Source organism: Gymnoscopelus braueri (genome assembly GCF_963280865.1).
Source record: "Gymnoscopelus braueri genome assembly, chromosome: 15".
In the NCBI taxonomy this organism is placed as follows: Eukaryota; Metazoa; Chordata; class Actinopteri; order Myctophiformes; family Myctophidae; genus Gymnoscopelus; species Gymnoscopelus braueri.
This window is the reverse complement of record NC_137620.1, coordinates 26,025,339-26,043,832: the sequence shown is the minus strand read 5'-3', so window position 1 is coordinate 26,043,832 and position 18,494 is coordinate 26,025,339. Positions and strand designations below refer to the sequence as shown.

Genomic DNA, 18,494 nt, shown 5'->3' with positions numbered 1-18,494 from the left:
TAAAATGCACGCTTTTCTTACCTTTTCAACTGGTCACAGAATTTTTGTATCCATTATTATCGCTCACCCGGCCGTTTGTAAACACATTCCAACCGCGATGGGGCCCTTCTCTTGCAGCAGCACGTTGAAAATATTGCATGTCTCACGAAATGCAGGGGGAAAAAACTCAAGATACCGCTGTTTTCATGAAAAGGTTACACAGGAAATGGACGGAGGCGGAAATATTCAGATAACGTTATTTCCGGATCCTTGTGAGTAGAAACTGAAAGTGATGACTCGGGTTATAGAGAACAGTGCGATCTTTTATAAAACCACTAAAAACCAATAAGTCGTCATAAGTTGTCCTTGCCAGTGTGGGCGTTTGGACGATGTTTCGCCATAAGTCGTCCTTGGTAGTCAATGAGTTAACAATTTAAACCAGATACACAGTACTTAGTTGACTGTGGTCGCCCAGGGCTCTGTACTTGGTCCACTTCTTTTTTCCCTCTACTGTACATCAAATATCTTGGCCGAAAAATAGCCATTGCAACACATTGTGAGCTTGTAGATCGTCTAGTTTCGCCAAATGTTTGCCCCAGAATAGGGACGCTAGGGTTCATGTGGTTAAAAACACTGGCCCTATAAATGAAAACAGCAGTCTCTTCAGTGCTGGTTGAAAATCAGGGGTTCTGTGGTGCTCATTAGTCATTGTTTGGGCTAGAGCAGGATATAAGAGGATTAACAATAACCTCTCAGTAAATCAGCATATCACCTCGTTTTTAAGGTCGTTACAAGTCATTGGAGCTGGTCTTGGGGGGAAAAATAGAAGACTAAATGAAAGTCATTTTTCTCGGTTTCACACTCCATACAGTAACTGCGTTTTCCCTTTGTAGAGCAGCATAGCTGTTTTATACGCTTGGCCTTAGATATGTTTTTATACTTGGCCCGTTTTGGCTAAATGACATTGCAGACATCTGTTAGGAAATGTTAGTCCCAATTCTCTGCCTGTATAATCCCTGTACTGGCATCTTGTGGAATTAATGTATCCCATGTCCCTAGCGTCTGTATACTGTACTGTGTGTAGTACTGGCTACTCAACAGCAGGCTCATGGTTCTGTCATCTGTGGATTGAAATTTGATGGATCTATGGTGTCTTGTAATTTTCAATCCCATTTCCATGATAAATATCCCAGCTGTGACTCTCTCTGTGCGCTCTCTTAAACACACATCCTAACACACGCACACGCACACGCACACGCACACGCACACGCACACGCACACGCACACACACACTAGTATTACTATTACTATTCAACATTTTAGTACAGCAATTTATAAATGCCATTTTTGCCATTGTTTGTGATTTTCACCCTAGCCCTGAAACCTGAGTTATACTTAGTTGCGTGCTGGTGTCGCACACCAAAGATAGCTGATCAATAAGCTCACAACACGTCGTGCTGCGACACGTGAGCTTGTAGATCGGCTATTTTTGATGCACGACACCGGTGTGCAGCTACTGTACATACTGTATGAAGCAGGCATAACATTAAAGGAGTAGTTCACCCAAAACATTACTTATTTTCTATCGATTACACACCCTCATGAAGCCTTGCATTAATGGATTTGTCGCATTCCGGTTGGACACACAAACGCAGGTCATTTGAGTCTCCTACCGGAGAGACCGCCGGTCATCAAATTATTGGCTTAGGAATGCGACAAAAACAAAAGAAAGCCATGAATTCAAGGCTTTATGGGGTGTGTAATCGATATAAAATAAGGATATTTTTGGGTGAACTACTTCTTTAACCCTAATCCCTGAATTTAACCTCTAAATGCCTAATCCTAATCCTACAGTATACTGCAAAATGTTCAGTGTCAGAGTTAAATGAACAGTAAGTATTTAGAAGTGTGGCTTCCTGCCGTTGAACTGTGAGTTAACACAACTTCACAGTGTCTGCTTTAGTGACTTTTACTGTATCTGTCTGAAGACGCAGACCATGATGTACGAGCCGGTCATAAAAGAGCACACATTCTGGTTATTTATGCTTGGAAACATAAGTACACACACACACACACACACACACACACACACACACACACACACACACACACACACACACACACACACACACACACACACACACACACACACACACACACACACACACACACACGCACGCAAGTACCTCCCAACCCCACCCACACACCAGCCTACACATAACACGCGTACACTCCCACACAACACAACCACAAAGATACAAAGTCTCTGAAACACACACACACACACACACACACACACACACACACACACACACACACACACACACACACACACACACACACACAAACACAAACACACCCAGACACACTGGCACAGTGGTTGAACATATGGTGTGGATTTGCTCTGAGCCACACTACATCACCCCCAGAGAAAGATAGATCAGCTCTCCCATAATAAAGAGTGATACGCATACATCCTCCAAAGCTCTCTCTCTCTTTCTCTCTCTCTCACACGCACGCACACACACACACACACACACACACACACACACACACACACACACACACACACACACACACACACACACACACACACACACACACACACACACACACACACACACACACACAGTCCATGTGCTGGGATACCCACACACTTCAAAACTGATAGTTAAGTGAAAATAGTTATGCGCACGCAGGCCAGCCACAAAGAGCGCCACGGGTCAGGCACAGCAGCACAAAAAAAAAAAGGGGACAGCGCGAGAGTGTTTCACCGCAAACCTCCGGCCTCACTGCCCCTACTGGCCTGCAGTGACTCACTTCCAACCAGCGGCTTTACTACTCTATTTAAAAACACCACCGTCTTCAGCCGAGCCTCTCTCTCGCTGCTGTTTATCAGCCCTATACTACCCCCACCCCCCGGATCTCTGATTGAGTTAAAGTTTGTTTGTTTGTCCGTACGTCTGGACGTTTACCCGCAGACACGCCATTACGTATTAAATACAGTTTCAAAAAGAGAGAGCTGTATGGCCTGGCCTCCAGATCTGCCCGCGCAGTGGTTTGCTCTATGTTTGTTTGCACAGTAGCGGGGAGCGGGATGGCCTCGGCCTGCTCAAGGAGATGGAGGATGGAGGATATTTTCATCGGATTGAGATAGTGTTGATTTTGTCAACGTCCCTACTGACTCTCTCAACAGTTTTCTTTTATAACTAGCAACGTCTGAAGCCAGTGGTACAGATGGAGAGAGAGAGAGAGAGAGAGAGAGAGAGAGAGAGAGAGAGAGAGAGAGAGAGGAGATATCAATCCATCTGTTTTCAGACCTGGTTCTTAGGGGACCACATCGGGCATTTGTCCACAAAGCCCTTGTCTAAAACAGACCTGCGGTCATTCCCTTTCTTAAAATTCATTTCCGATGCCGTTCATGGTGTTTTTTTTTTTGCCAGTTCGGGTTTATAGCCACTGAAAATGGCCTTTATTGTTGACGAGTATAGCAGACCTCGCACAAAGGCCTGTGAGGTCAAATCACTTTATGGTAAAATGAACATGTTGATGTTCTTCCAACAGGCTTCTGCAGCTCCCAACAGCCAAAGCCTTCTCCTTAGTGTAATCTTAAAAAGTTATACAGTCTCATATATTAAACAATAGATACCAGTTCGGCACAATACAGCATTATTCATTAATTTAAAGGCCCGGTGTCCGGTCGTGCGCCATGGAAAGCTGAGTGTACTCTATGCCAGGGCATTTATTACTTCCCTCCTCTGATGGCTTGATGTGCTGCTTGGCTCATTGGAGACCCTGCCTACATCTGTCCATGGTCTCCACTGGACACCTTTCTTTTTTTTCATTTTATTTTCAAATATAATAGCCAATTATTTTGTACACCCCTTTTTCTCTATATACCAATGAATCCCCCCCCACACACACACACACACACATTTCTGTGGAGGACACAGCGCCTCCACTCCTCCCGCCCAACACTCACTGCTGACAGGTGCCACCCCAGCCTGTAGGAATACGCGAACACAGGCCATTGGATGCTCGACCAAGCCAGCTGCACCACGGTGGATTCAACCACCTAAATCCCATGGTGGTGGGCAGGTACTTTACCACTGCGCCACCCGAGCACAAGCCTGGTGGATTGCTGTTTTAACTACTTTTCTTAACGACTCATTTCAAACTCTCTCTCTATCTCTCTCTCTCTCTCTCTGTCTCTCTCTTATTTCTTACTCTCTCTCTCTCTCTCTCTGTTCCCTTCCAGAGGTGCGGTGCCCCCCCATGGTGACACTGAAGAATGTTGTGCTGTCGCCCCCTGTCTGTGGGAAGAAGGACGTGCTGCCGGGCATCGCGTGTCAGCTCTCCTGTGGTGACGGTTACACTCTCCTGGGAGACCGGAGGGCGGTGTGTCTGACTTCAGGGTCCTGGAGCATTAATGCCCATAAAGCCACCTGCAGAGGTAGCGCTCACACACCGTGTGTGTGTGTGTGTGTGTGTGTGTGTGTGTGTGTGTGTGTGTGTGTGTGTGTGTGTGTGTGTGTGTGTGTGTGTGTGTGTGTGTGTGTGTGTGTGTGTGTGTGTGTGTGTGTGTGTGTGTGTGTGTGTGTGTGTGTGTGTGTGTGTGTGTGTGTGTGTGTGTGTGTGTTTGTGGAGAGAAAGAGTAATCATTCAGATCAAGAGGTTTTGGATGTAGGTCAATCTTTGTGTGGCTGTGTTCTGCAGCGCAGGATCCACAGCTTGAGATGAACTTTGAAGACCACTCAACCCATAAGAGATACCAGACATATAGCCCTCGCTAGTGCAACGAACGCGCATTCGCGTGTGTGCGCGCCAGAGGGAGAGAGACACACAGAAAAAATTATTAGATGTAGAAAAACATCTGAAACACAGACGGAGAACACAGAGAGTGAAAGAGAGAGAGAGAGAAAGGTCGAGATACAGACAGAAAGAGAAAAGCGCAGGAAACTTGGACGGGGCAGAAGAACTTTTCCATTCCGTATTCCCCCTTCATCTGAATTCTTTCCTCCTTTGTGAATGGTGGGAATGGGGATCTCTTTCTTTCTCTCTCTCTCTCTCTCTCTCTCTCTCTCTCTCTCTCTCTCTCTCTCTCTCTCTCTCTCTCTCTCGGCCTTAGGTCACTACAGTAACTCAAACCATATCAGGACTCCTCCCGTCCGGCGATCTCAGGGGGGAAGCATTTAGAACAGACCACGTCCAGATGCCGGACAGGTGTACCAGGTGGTGTGAAGTAGCTCTGCCTGGCCTTTGATCACTTAAGCCCTATACTTCATTGGACAACAAACAGCAAAAATAGCATATGTAGAAGCTCACAACACATAACATCCCACCAATCGCATTGGGAGCCTGTAGATTTTGCTATTTTGGAAAGTGTACAAAAAAGAAAGAAAAGGAAAATTTCTGAAATTGTCTGACAATTTGCCCAAAGTAGGGACGCCAGGGTTATTGTGGTTAATGGCCTCGGTACACCCCATCCCCCTCCTTTTCCTCCCAGAGAAAGTAGACTATTAAGACAGTGAAAAGGCAGACAGACTTCAGGAGGCAGAAGAGACAGGGTGACACAGAGGGACCAAGAAAAGAGAAAAGAGAAAGTGAGAAGAATAGAAAGTGTATTTGCAGGCTCTGCAATGCTCTCAGCCTCTCCGATGGTGATGACACCAACAGTGAAATATTTAACAAGTAATAAAGACCGATGGGGCAGATCGGAGCCCTGTGTGTATGTGTGTGTGTCAGTGTGTGTGTGTGTTGGTGGTAGGCAGGTCATCTGGTCCAGCTGGTAACAGCTCTGTTACACAACAGGCAGACCGACACGCTGTCGATCGACCCTTTTCACACTCTGCGGTCCTGAACTCAACCAAACACTCACAAGCACGCATGTATGCACGCAGCCACACGCACGCACACACACACACACACACACACACACACACACATACACTCAGTGTAACTGTTGGTAATTTATGATTTACAGTATATCACCGTACTATCAGCATTTAAATAAAACTGATCTAAGCATTAAAGTCATAAATCAAAGCTTGCCACATTATTTTGACATCTATAAGACGTATCGCTCATGTAACCTCTATATCCAGTGATCCGTACTGTCTCTGTCATCGTGGTCAGAGATTGATGTAATGCATGGAGAGAGATAAGAGCGCATATTAGACCGCATGTATGGTAACGTCAGTGAATCAGCCTGGCTGGAACAGTTTCAGCGCTACGCCTTCCCTTTGATTCAGTACGTCTCTGATGGGGGGGAGGGATTGGAAAAGGTCAGGGTTCAGACGACATCACAGTTTTTTTCCTGCGCAATAATGAGCAGCAGGTTTGTGTTGAATCATGTGAATGTGGGGAGTGTGCGTGTCAGTCTGCATGTTGAAACTCTGTAATACTTTAATATTATCATTTATAATTTGATGGATGCAATAATGCTTTTAACCACTTAAGCCCCTATATCAGTGGTAAGCAACCTTTTCAAGCCCATGAGCACTTTCTATGCCAATGTGTAAGCCGAGATCTACCACCACAATATGATCCAAAAAAACACTTACTGTACCAGGAATAAGATATTGTATTTACTTTAGCTATTTCGGACAGGCTTAAAGTATGTGCGTCCGCTATCACTATTCATCGTACAATGAAGTATAGGGCCTAGATACAGTACTTCGCACACGTAGTAAAAATGTTGTGTGCTATTTTTACTATTTTAGAAAAAGATGTTGGAAATGTTTTCCAAAATGTGGGGCGTGCGTGCGTGTGTGTGGGTGACTGCTGTGTTGGCTCACATTCACCCCTTGCTTTCTCTCCTTTCCTAACATTTCATTTAAAAAACAAACAAACAAACAAACAAACAAACGTGGTTTATTTCTTTCTACCTCCTCCAGACTCAGAGCCCCCGTGGATCCAGTGCCCCCAGGATGTGGTGGCGGGGACAGACGAGCGGCGCGGGACGGCCAACATCAGCTGGGACGTCCCCACTGCTTCAGACAACTCTGGAGAGGAGGTGGGCCGCACCGGGAGGACACGCTGTCATTTGTTTGAGACAAAGATCACCCCCCGCTGACTGAAGAGATTAACCCATTAAGACCTGAGGCCGATTCCAAAAATGTCTTTTTTTTTGGGAAGGTTTTCTGAAAAACTTATGTTGCTGTATCAGTAGTTCTCAAACCGTTTCATGTCAAGGACCCCCAAAATGATATGTATTTGGCCGCGGACCCCATCTCAAAATATTTTGTTTCAGGGACCCCCCCCCCCAGAAGAAAAGGTATATACGGTATATAACATTTTTCACGATTTTTCAAAAATTGTAGATCTACAAACTCATTGCGCGGCACGAAGTGACGCGCAATGAGTTTGTATATCAGCTATTTTTGAATAGCCAAAGTTCAAAATAATGGCTAAAGTGGTTAAAATGACACAGATGCTTTCCCGGTTTGAATGGGTGAAGAGAATGAATGGATCTACTATCTTTCCATTCATACAGCTTTCCATCTGTTCAAACGTTTCACCATCCATCCATCCATCCATCCATCCATCCATCCATCCATCTAATGTCCTTTGAGTTCATTTGAAGAACATTACATCAGTCATCAGTACATGCAGCAAAATTAGCAACCAAATCCAGTTTTCACTCCATCAATCCTCATAAAACTCCAAATGAAGGTTACATTACAGTGTGCTGAATCCCCCCCCCCCCCCCCTCTCTGTATTTTCCTCTGTTAGGTGTCAGTTCAGGTGAAACCAGTCTACAGTCCACCCCAGCTGCTCCCCATCGGAAAGGAAACCATCACCTATATAGCAACGGACCGGACCGGGAACCAGGCCAACTGCTCCTTTACTGTTAATGTCATAGGTGAGCTCATTGTGGCGGGGACACATCAAAGCCAAATGGATGTTACACATGTGCTTCCAGGGGATTGGAATTTGTTGGAATGGTGTGTGTGTCACAATCAGTTTGAGAAGATGGTTATTTCATAAAACTGCCTGTCGTTCTACAGAATCACTCACTGCATGGTGAACTTGTATGATTGATAACCATACTCATTTTATTAAAAAAAGTATTAGTTTTACAGAAATAACCCATTGATAACCCGATTGACTGTAACACAAATGGTGAGACAGACAGTGGACAATGGGAGGAGTGTCTACCTGTCACACTCTCTGTCTGCCTGTGTGTGTGTGTGTGTGTGTGTGTGTGTGTGTGTGTGTGTGTGTGTGTGTGTGTGTGTGTGTGTGTGTGTGTGTGTGTGTGTGTGTGTGTGTGTGTGTGTGTGTGTGTGTGTGTGTGTGTGTGTGTGTGTGTGTGTGTGTGTGTGTGTGTGTGTGTGTGTGTGTGTGTGTGTGTGCGTGCGTGCGTGCGTGCGTGCGTGCGTGCGTGCGTGCGTGCGTGTGTGCGTGCGTGGACAGTATGTGTGTTATGTGCATGCGTGCGTGTGTCAGTCACGGTGAGGCACGAGCATTAAGGGACCTCATACGAGCTTACATCCCATTCGTCCTGGCAGGTGGCAGACACGGTCGCTCGGTAGCAGCGTGTTAAACAAGGGTGTCCCGTGTCAACCACCGCAGTAATACCGACAGACAGAAGGGGGGGTTGTGCTAAGCTGTGGTATAGCCATCGTGAGCATTTCCATATGTTATTATGAACGTGGAATGTTGTGGGGGGGGGGTTTATTTGAGACATGTGTTTCACTGGTGCCCTCTGACACTCTGTACCGACATGTGTGAGAATGTCAGAACACCACGTACCATTGCCGCGTTATTCTAAACCTTGTTTATACAGTATTGTTACAGTCTACTGCTCTCTCAAGCAGATGTGTGTTGTTTATGTTGTATGACTTTGAGATTCCTTCACAATGTGTCACTCCCTCCAAATGTCTATGATACTCAAAATAAATTATTTTTCTGTATTTGTAGGTATGAAATACTGTATATACCTAACGATTAAACCTGTTGACAACCATGTCCCCTTTCTAGATACGGAGCCCCCAGTGATTGACAGGTGCAGGTCCCCGCCTACTTTCCAGGCCACAGGCATGGAGACGGCGGTCGTCTGGGATGTGCCGCAGTTTTCCGACAACTCAGGTATGTGTCTGCTCCCCGGTTCCACTCTCCTCTCCTCTCCTCTCCTCTCCTCTCCTCTCCTCTCCTCTCCTCTCCTCTCCTCTCCTCTCCTCTCCTCCGTAGGTGATGATGGTCATGTGGCCTGGAAAAAAACGATCAGGAGGAGATCATGTGGGTCAAGGATTTATGTACTGTGTGTGTGTGTGTGTGTGTGTGTGTGTGTGTGTGTGTGTGTGTGTGTGTGTGTGTGTGTGTGTGTGTGTGTGTGTGTGTGTGTGTGTGTGTGTGTGTGTGTGTGTGTGTGTGTGTGTAGAAACTATAGAAAACCTCAGAAATAGCAGATGAAGTCAGTGTCTGAGTTGGCATGACATTGTATGCTTTCCAATATGCATTTATACGTGTGTGTGTGTGTGTGTGTGTGTGTGTGTGTGTGTGTGTGTGTGTGTGTGTGTGTGTGTGTATGCGTGCGCGCACGCGTGTGCATGTTACTGTGACAGAAGAAGGGTGTGGAACAGTAGGTAGGATGGAGTGTGAATGGTATTATCATCATCACCGCACAAACAGACCCAGACTGTCCACCTCTCTGACAGCTCACAGTCGCAGGTGTTTTCTTTACAAAGCACAGCGTACAATTGTGGCCTTTAGCATTCATGCAGGCCATTTATCATGCTGTCACTTCTTTTTTTAATTGCCTGGAGCCTCGCTGGGTAAATACTGCAGTGAACAATGCATTTAAATTGCATATCAAATCTCCTAATAGCAGAAATTGGATTCACAGCCCGAGGACATCCGTCAGCGTCATAGTCGAGGCTGACACTACGGGAACTACACCCAGTCGTTGCTCATTATGTTTCCTATTCAAACCCGGGCCTCATGAGCCTTTGTGTCTTAGGTTCAATCTACCACCACTATACTGTAAAATCCCTAGTGTTCATTTAACTCAGAGGGTGTACAAATGCAACCAAGCGGACTCTTACTGGTCCGTTTGTTAGCATTTGTACACCCTCTGAGTTAAATGAAGTATTTTATTGTTCATTCAGAACAGCTAGCCCCTAAACTGCTGCTGATCGGGAACGCACCTCCTGTGCACTTCCTGTTAAATTCGCTGCAGGCTGTTAAAAAACCTGATTTAAAAGGTTTCAACCCCTCTTAATTGTATCACTGAGTATCATCATCTGTAGGATCCCGGGACTACAGGTACCGTAAAAAAAATTATACAATGTTTGGAAATAGGTAAAACAAAAAATCACCATTTCCCCATTTGCCCCCTCTGCGGGACTATCCAGACCAAGTCCCAGAACTACAGTGGACGGGGAGGTCACAGACGGGACAGTCTGTGGTCACATCTTTCCCAACTGTCTTCACTCCCTGTTGTGAAAAGTACTGAAATACTTGCAGTTGGAATACAAGTGCTACGCAATAACAGTATTCACAATCATTGCAGGCACTAATTAAACACACACACAGCGTGAGCTAGTACACAGAGTGACAGCCAATAATAATAATGCCCTGAGCTGATGTTTTGCACATGGACTGTAAGTGAAGGGCCTGTGTCATAGGGTTGTGCAAACAAACCAACAAACGTGACACATAACGTCCCCTATAAGCACTAACCCATTTCAACCTCACCATCATATAGCTGGTCCTCACTAATGCTCATTATTAGATGATACCATTTCTGTCTAATTGCCAACCAATGACATCATCGGTAGGTAGGATTGGTAAATTCACAATATTTCAAACTTCTGTTTCAGCGTGCTAACTTTCCGGGAAGAGCAAGGCTGTAGTTTTCATTACCTTGTAATCCCCACCGATGATGTCAGTGGTAGTCAGGTGTCTGAACTGACCACAGCCCACCTCTGAGACGCAGAGTGTAGTAGACAGAAATGGTACCATCTTATAATTAAGATGGTACCATTACTGGCCATTAGTGGGCCAGTTAAATGAAGATAAGGCCGACATTTTGTGAAGTGCTTCTTTTAGCCTTTGTGGTTAAAATCTCCATTGACCATTTTGCTCTGATGTCATACTCTGTGACCAATAACAAACTGTTGTGTGGACTATGTAAAAGTCACCGTGCTGCTGTTCTATAGACTGATGCTGTTGGTTCTGGCGTGTTCCACTCATATAACATTACTCAAACTGCCCTGGTGGTGACAGATACACAACCAGACCTCTGCAGGACTCCAGTCTGCAGCCAGACACATGTAATTAACATGCACACCGCACGCACGTGTGTGCGTGTGAGCGTGCGTGCGTGCGTGTGAGCATTTCTAAAAGGCTACTGTATATGCAGAGGCAAGTGCGTGTGCACACACACACACACACACACACACACACACACACACACACACACACACACACACACACACACACACACACACATAACACAGTAGGGGTACGTACGTATATGTTGTGTGTGTGTGTGTGTGTGTGTGTGTGTGTGTGTGTGTGTGTGTGTGTGTGTGTGTGTGTGTGTGTGTGTGTGTGTGTGTGAGCCGGGGCTACACACACATGCACACGTGCATACATAAACGCAACCCCCATTCCCGTTACGAACGCACACATACTGTACACACACGCGTTACACGCAAACACACACTTGCACTATACTCTTCCCGTCAACTCAGTGCTCTTCCCCCCAACACTGCACTCATTCCCCCACCTGTTTAAGGAGGTGAGCCTCCATTTAACACACACACACACACACACACACACACACACACACACACACACACACACACACACACACACACACACACACACACACACACACGCCGTGTAATAACAGTGTGTGTAATGTCAGTATGTGGCTGTTGTGGGGACGCACAGCGTCAGGCCAGCACCGATCCCACGTCACTGTTTTGTTTTTCCAGGGCCCACACCCTGATTCTATATATAGCACAGACTGAACACACACACACCCACACACACACACACACACACACACACACACACACACACACACACACGCACAGGCTATATACTGTATATGGGGAGACACCAGACATGTGTCAGCCCTGTTGGAATGGCTGTGCTACTGTACAGGTTTGAAATAGGGAGGAGATGGAGACGGAAGTGGGGAGTATTAGGGAGGGATGGGAATGAGGCGAAGGGTCACGAATACGTTCTTGTCTTTTTCTTCACCTTTTCCCTTGAAACGAAAACAGAAAAGTGTAACCCACACAATGGGCCTCATGCAGCAACATTCTCTTACATTTTCTTGCTTTTCCTATTACATAAGAGAGAGAACAGCAAAAATAAGAAAACAGACTGTAGGTGAGTTCCAGAAATCAATGGGTACTAAAGAATATAAACAAATTGTGGATACGACACGAACAACAATACGAGGACATTTTGTGTCCTCGTATTGTTGTGTGTCCATGTATGCAGGAGCTTGACATGTAATATTATGTCAGATTCATAATGTACTGTACTTAGGTGCACGCTGGTGTCTCGCACTGAAAATATTCGATCTACAAGCTCTCACTGTGACGTGTTGTGAGTTTGTAGACGTGCTATTTTCGGTGTGAGACACGATGCACTAGCCAAGTATAAATCAGGCTTTACTGAAAATCTCTCCTTACTGTATATCTCTTTCTCTGCATTTTCTCCTTTTATCTCTCTCACACTCTCAAACACACACCCATCCCTCCGCCCCTGCCTCCGTCTGCCCCGTTCTCATCATCTCTCCATCATTTTCTCCGTTCTGTTTCGAAGCCATCCAGGCGGCAGTGTATTTTCCCTCTCCGAGCCTGGTCTAGGTTTATTATTTTTTCTAGTGCGGTGTGATGTCCAGACATGCTATTCTCATGTTGGCGTGGACTTGTTTAATGTAACAGCTTAGTTAACCAAAGCTGACATCTTGTACAGTGGCACAATACCACCCTCTGCAGGATTGCAAGGGACTCGCTGTGTTAAAGAGAAGTTAGTTCTTAGTAATGTGATTTCATTTGTAATTGTCTTAGTGTCGTATCTAGGAAATTATTATTAGTGGGTTAGCTCGTCTATGGATCTCCTGCATTAGCACAATTGAAACTCTCTCTTGTTTCAAGAATGTACATTTTTTTCCCCTCTTAATCACATGACCACATCTCTCCTTGTGGAATACCTTTAGAAGTCTTTTTTAGAGATTTTCTGCATTGTGTGTCTGTCTCAGGTGGTCGTCTATCTGTAACTGGCAGCCACAGCCCTGGGTCTCTGTTCCCTGTGGGAGAGACACAGGTCCAGTACACAGCTAGTGACCAGGCAGGAAACAACCGCACCTGTGACCTCACTATCACTGTCCAAGGTACAGACACCTGTATTGTATATGCTTGTGCGTAACAGTAACTTTATTTTGATGTCACCACTTTGTTTACATTTTGATGTCACCACTTTGTTTACATTTTGATGTCACCACTTTGTTTACATTTTGAGCTTAGCATCTTTGCTTGCGTTAGGATCTTAGCAGCTTTGCTTTCATCTTAATCAAAGCATAGTTTACATTTTGTTTATATCTTCATCTAAAACATATTTTTTGTACATTTTCATCATAGCATCATTGTTTACATTTTGATTTGTTGTTGTATCCTCACTGAAGTGTCTTTAACACAGAGTTCCCAACCATAGGATCTTGAGCATTCATTGTACCTTCATTGCGCCTTGTGTCTCTGTCTTGTGTGTCCAGGCACAACCTGCGACCAGCCCTACCACCCTGTGAACGGACAGTTCATCTGCTCTGAGGAGGAAGACGGTGTTAACTGCACCCTGCACTGCAAAGATGGATACAGTTTGGCCCAAGAAGCTGTCCATAGCTACCTCTGTGCCTACAACGGAGTGTGGGAACCAACCCACTCTCCTGACAGACCCGACTGCTCACGTGAGTGGAGCATTTGTTTCAACCCACCACTTTAAGTTGAACTATTTGTCTTTGATGAATTGTCTTCCACGCTATTAATTCAGTAAGATTTATAGAAATTGTATCAGATGTGAAGAAAGGTTTTCAGTGTGTGTTTCTTTTTACCTGCAGTGAACCGCGTGGCCAACAACGGCTTCAAACCCTTTGAGATGCTGTTCAAGGCATCACGTTGCGATGACGTCGACCTGGTCAAGTCATTCACTGGAGAATTAAACGCCAAACTCGGCAGCATGGTGAGGAGCAGTGTGCACTGTAGACGCACTCAAACGCTCGCACTTGCGCACCCACGCTTGCTTTAATTCTTTTTTGTCTCCCCCACAGCTACCTAACATCTGCAGCAGTGATGACGTAGCATGTAAGCTAGAGGTGATGTCACAGGGCCATTGTCTGGAGTACAACTACGACTACGAGAATGGATTTGCTATAGGTAGGACCACTATACTGTATGACTTACCCACTTAACAATGGCGTAACAAGGACATTGTACCGACCACTATCATTTTCAATGGAGTAGGCGTGCAACAGTTAATCAAATTTTTAAGGGGGAATTGAAATTTCTGTTCTTAATTAAAAATGTCAACAATTTTCCAAAATAGTGAAAATATCATATCTGTAAGCTCACAACGTGTGGTAATGCAAGTATAAAAAAAAGCAGATAAAAACATGGCAGACTAGTAAGCAACACAGCTGCACCAAACAAATGAATAATGAGTGTTTGCGAACGCGGAAGGCGCGCCTCCGCCCAAGTGGAGCCTACTATGAAACTCTGCTCGGCTTGTGTGTGTGTGTGTGTGTGTGTGTCTGTCTGTCTGTGTGCAGTGCACTGCCTGGGTGCGGCCGACAGAGTGCGCCAGAGTGCAGCTACTGTCAAAACACACACACACACACACACACACACACAGTAAATACACAATATTTTCGAGCTGCGTTCGCTTCCAGCGTTCGCACGTCTTACTTGTATATTTCCATAGGTGTGTACAGAGCCATGGGCATGCCAATGTGCCCTCAAATCTATAGTATACCATGGATAGTTGCAGCCTTACAAGGTAGTGTCTTATCTGTCTGTCTGTTTCAGGACCAGGTGGCTGGGGCAACAACTGGGGTCCTCAGGGCAGCCAGGACTATGCCTACTTTGACTCAGGCTATGCCACGGGGGCCCAACGTCTTCCCAGACAGCAGGGTGGAACCCTCCAGACCCACCACCGCACCAAGAGGCACCGCAAGATCACCGGCCCAACCAGGGACCAGAAGATCCAGATCTTCTTCAACATCACAGGTATGGTAAGGATGATGGTGGTCTGTTGTGTTTGTACTGGTCCCACTGGTGGTATGGGGTCCATTGTCACTCAGCATTTGCCCGACTGGAGTACTGTGAGACGTCAAATGCCTTGTCGATGGATTTTATCTCAGGATAGATTTACGTGTATATTTGATCCATTTAGTTTATTTTACTGTACATGGGGACACCTGCGATGATGATGAATTAAATTACAACATTATACAAGCAGCCGCAAGTAAGGAGGACTGCTGACTTTTTATCCTAGTTCTGACTAAATATTTGCGACATGATGAAACAGTTTTAAGCCTGATTTATATTTTGTTTTACTGTGCCGCACAGCGCCATAAATTAAGCAATTAGAACATTGCAGAGTGAAATCGCAGGGGTCTGAGCTACCCCTTAGGGGCAGAAAAATGGATAATGGATTTCCTTTCACATACCAAACATTGTCCTTTTTTCCCTATTGTTATTGTCTGTAAACATCACACCATTTGCTGTGAAATGGCAGAACAGTCATTTAAGCTGTGCCCTTTCTCCCAGCAAGCATCCCTCTGCCCCTGTCGAGGAACGACTCAGTGGAGGTAGCCAACCAGAAGAGGCTCCTGCGCACGCTGGAGCAGCTGACCAATCGGCTGAAGCGGACGCTGGCCAAGCAGCCTCTGTCCAGTTTCCACGTCTCCTCTGAGATGATCGTGTCTGACCCCAAATCTCTGGAGAGCAGGAAGGCCTCTCTGTTCTGTAGGCCAGGCTCTGTGCTCAAGGGCAGAATGTGCGGTGAGTCACAAGGATAGATTGTTTCAACATCCACTGTCCAGTTAGGGCATTAATCACCATTGTGTAATAACAGGAATCATACATCACAGATATGTAGTTTATGACTGACGTCATAGATGACTGAAGTCACAGGCTGGCGACTGAAGTCAGAGATCCACATTGTAGCCACGTCATTCACATGTGGATCCCAAGAGTTAGCATTCAATTTTTTTGCTGTCCATGTATTCTTCCAGTCCAATGCCCAGTCGGCACCTACTTCTCTCTGGAATACAACGAGTGTGAGAGCTGCTGGCTGGGCTCCTTCCAGGACCAGGAGGGTCAGCTGGAGTGTAAGACCTGCCCAGAGGGCACCTCCACTGCCTACCTGCACTCTCGCAGCGTGCAGGAGTGCAAAGGTACAGTACAGAAGTTTCCTCAAATGTGGATATTCTATACAGAGGCAAGGCTGCAGTAATCTAATAATAAAATGGTTGAAGTGTGTGTGTCTGTGTGCTGGATTGTGTTCATATATAGACCTACATAAGTGCAAATCATGTCGTGTGTAACGTCAGACCAGAGCTCAATCAGCGAGAGAGAGTCATAGAGGGAGGAGAGGGAAAGGGAGGGAGAGAGAGAGAGGGGGAAGGGAGAGGGAGGGGGGAGGGAGATGGGGATGGAGATAGAGGGAGAGATAGCCTGTTTCCCCCATGCAGAGACAGAGCGAGAGAAGGCAAGAGGGAGAGCCTATTTCACGCACTCAATAACCCGGGTAATGTTGTGTATCGAGCCTCAACGTGCTGATTGATGTGTTGATCAGCTTATTAAATATACATGCCGTGTGATCTAAAAAGACATAGAATGATGTGTGTTTGTGTATGTTATCAGGGCAGTGTAAGCCTGGCAGTCACTCCCTAAATGGACTGGAGACATGTGAGTCCTGCCCACTGGGTCATTACCAGTCTGAGTTTGGATCCAGAGAGTGTCCGGTCTGTCCTGACGAGACCTCCACCGTCACCAGAGGGGCAGTGGACCAGTCAGAATGCGGAGGTGAGCTTGGAAAAATACAGTACTACAACCTTAAAGCTTAAATAAAACCAATTTAGTACCATATAAAAACACTCTCTAATCCTCATTGGAAGGTTTAATAAGCAGATTGTGCTTGGTAAGTAAGTAAAGTTATTAGAGATTTTAACATTGACATTTCTCCTCTCCTCTCCTCAGTACCCTGTTCTGCTGGTCATTTCTCTCGTACTGGCCTGGTTCCTTGCTATCCCTGTCCCAGAGACTACTATCAACCTGAGCATGGTCGCTCCTATTGCCTCTCCTGTCCCTTCTATGGCACCACCACAGTCACGGGTGCAACTGCCATTCAACACTGCTCCAGTGAGTTCAGTCAAAGAGTCTCAGTTCCATTAAAGTACATTACTGTAAAAATCTAAGGACCTGTGGCATACTGCAGGGAAACCAAATTCATTATTACTGTATTCAGGTTTCATTACATGACAGCGTTTCTCCAGCCCTATTAATTCTTGGACATTATTCAAAATCTCTCTGTGTTTGACCTGTCCTGGGGAGTCTCAGCCCCCCGATTTGTAAATGAGATTTAGCTGCATGCAATCAGCGGGGAATGGAAATAATTTGAAATACAAGTGGACTACTGGGGAATGGAAATTAATACACTCTATGACTTAAGTGTGAAAATGAGCAGTGGCTTGCTAGGCGTTGCCAAGTCTGGAATATAGGATTTTATTCACTTTTTCCACCATCTGCCAGTTCGGTGGAAAGATTCTCACTTCGGTTTTTCCAACTGATTTCTTTGCTTACATTGTCTTGGCTTTTCTCTGTGTTGTCAGGTTTTGGCTCCAGCTTTCTGCCTAAGGAGGAGAGTGTCACTTCAGCACCTGAGGTGGATGTCAGTAAGGATTACCAAGCCAGCAGCCAGGTGAGGTTTTGTGCCTTATGCACATTTTCTCTCAGACTATCATACTGTAGTTACGGGCAGGTACCTCAGTCTAAATTTACTGTTTTACCATAAAGCACCCATGCTTGGAGGAAATGAGACATGTTTACTTGGACACGTTTATGTTTCACCTGGCATGCAAAGCTACGATCTGATTGGCTCTCTCTGTAGGTGTTCCACGAGTGCTTCCTGAATCCCTGCCAGAATAAAGGGACATGTGAAGAGGTGGGGGCTGGCTATTTCTGCACCTGTATGCCTGGATTCACTGGTAAACATAGATATTTACTCAGGGTTAGAAAAATATATTGTGTGGGTGCATAAAAACTGCATTCTGACATACATTAGTAAAATGAATTATGTTGAGAGTGAGACATATTGATATTAGGCTTCGTATGAATGAAAATCCACCTTCGAAATTGACTGAATTTATGAAAGCCAAACATTTTATAAACCAGGAAACGTTAACATTAACCACTTGAACCCTAGCGTTCCATTCTGGGCATATCATAATAGACGATAATACAAGCTCACAACACGCCGTGAGAGGTTGT

The 18,494-nt window shown here is 45.5% G+C and overlaps 1 protein-coding gene across 3 annotated transcripts in view; it reads left to right on the top strand.

Annotated features, from left to right (window-relative positions):
- svep1 (sushi, von Willebrand factor type A, EGF and pentraxin domain containing 1) overlaps positions 1-18,494 on the top strand; it is a 115,376-nt gene that overhangs the window by 67,670 nt on the left and 29,212 nt on the right. For all 3 annotated transcript variants that reach the window (XM_080451873.1, XM_080451872.1, XM_080451871.1), the window contains exons 7-21: positions 4,238-4,432; positions 6,876-6,994; positions 7,714-7,843; positions 8,965-9,072; positions 13,211-13,342; positions 13,721-13,912; positions 14,063-14,184; positions 14,273-14,378; positions 15,027-15,227; positions 15,771-16,004; positions 16,238-16,399; positions 16,869-17,030; positions 17,205-17,366; positions 17,837-17,925; positions 18,115-18,211. In XM_080451873.1, coding sequence (XP_080307999.1) covers positions 4,238-4,432; positions 6,876-6,994; positions 7,714-7,843; positions 8,965-9,072; positions 13,211-13,342; positions 13,721-13,912; positions 14,063-14,184; positions 14,273-14,378; positions 15,027-15,227; positions 15,771-16,004; positions 16,238-16,399; positions 16,869-17,030; positions 17,205-17,366; positions 17,837-17,925; positions 18,115-18,211 — 2,211 coding nt within the window. The remainder of the gene's footprint in view (positions 1-4,237; positions 4,433-6,875; positions 6,995-7,713; positions 7,844-8,964; positions 9,073-13,210; positions 13,343-13,720; positions 13,913-14,062; positions 14,185-14,272; positions 14,379-15,026; positions 15,228-15,770; positions 16,005-16,237; positions 16,400-16,868; positions 17,031-17,204; positions 17,367-17,836; positions 17,926-18,114; positions 18,212-18,494) is intronic.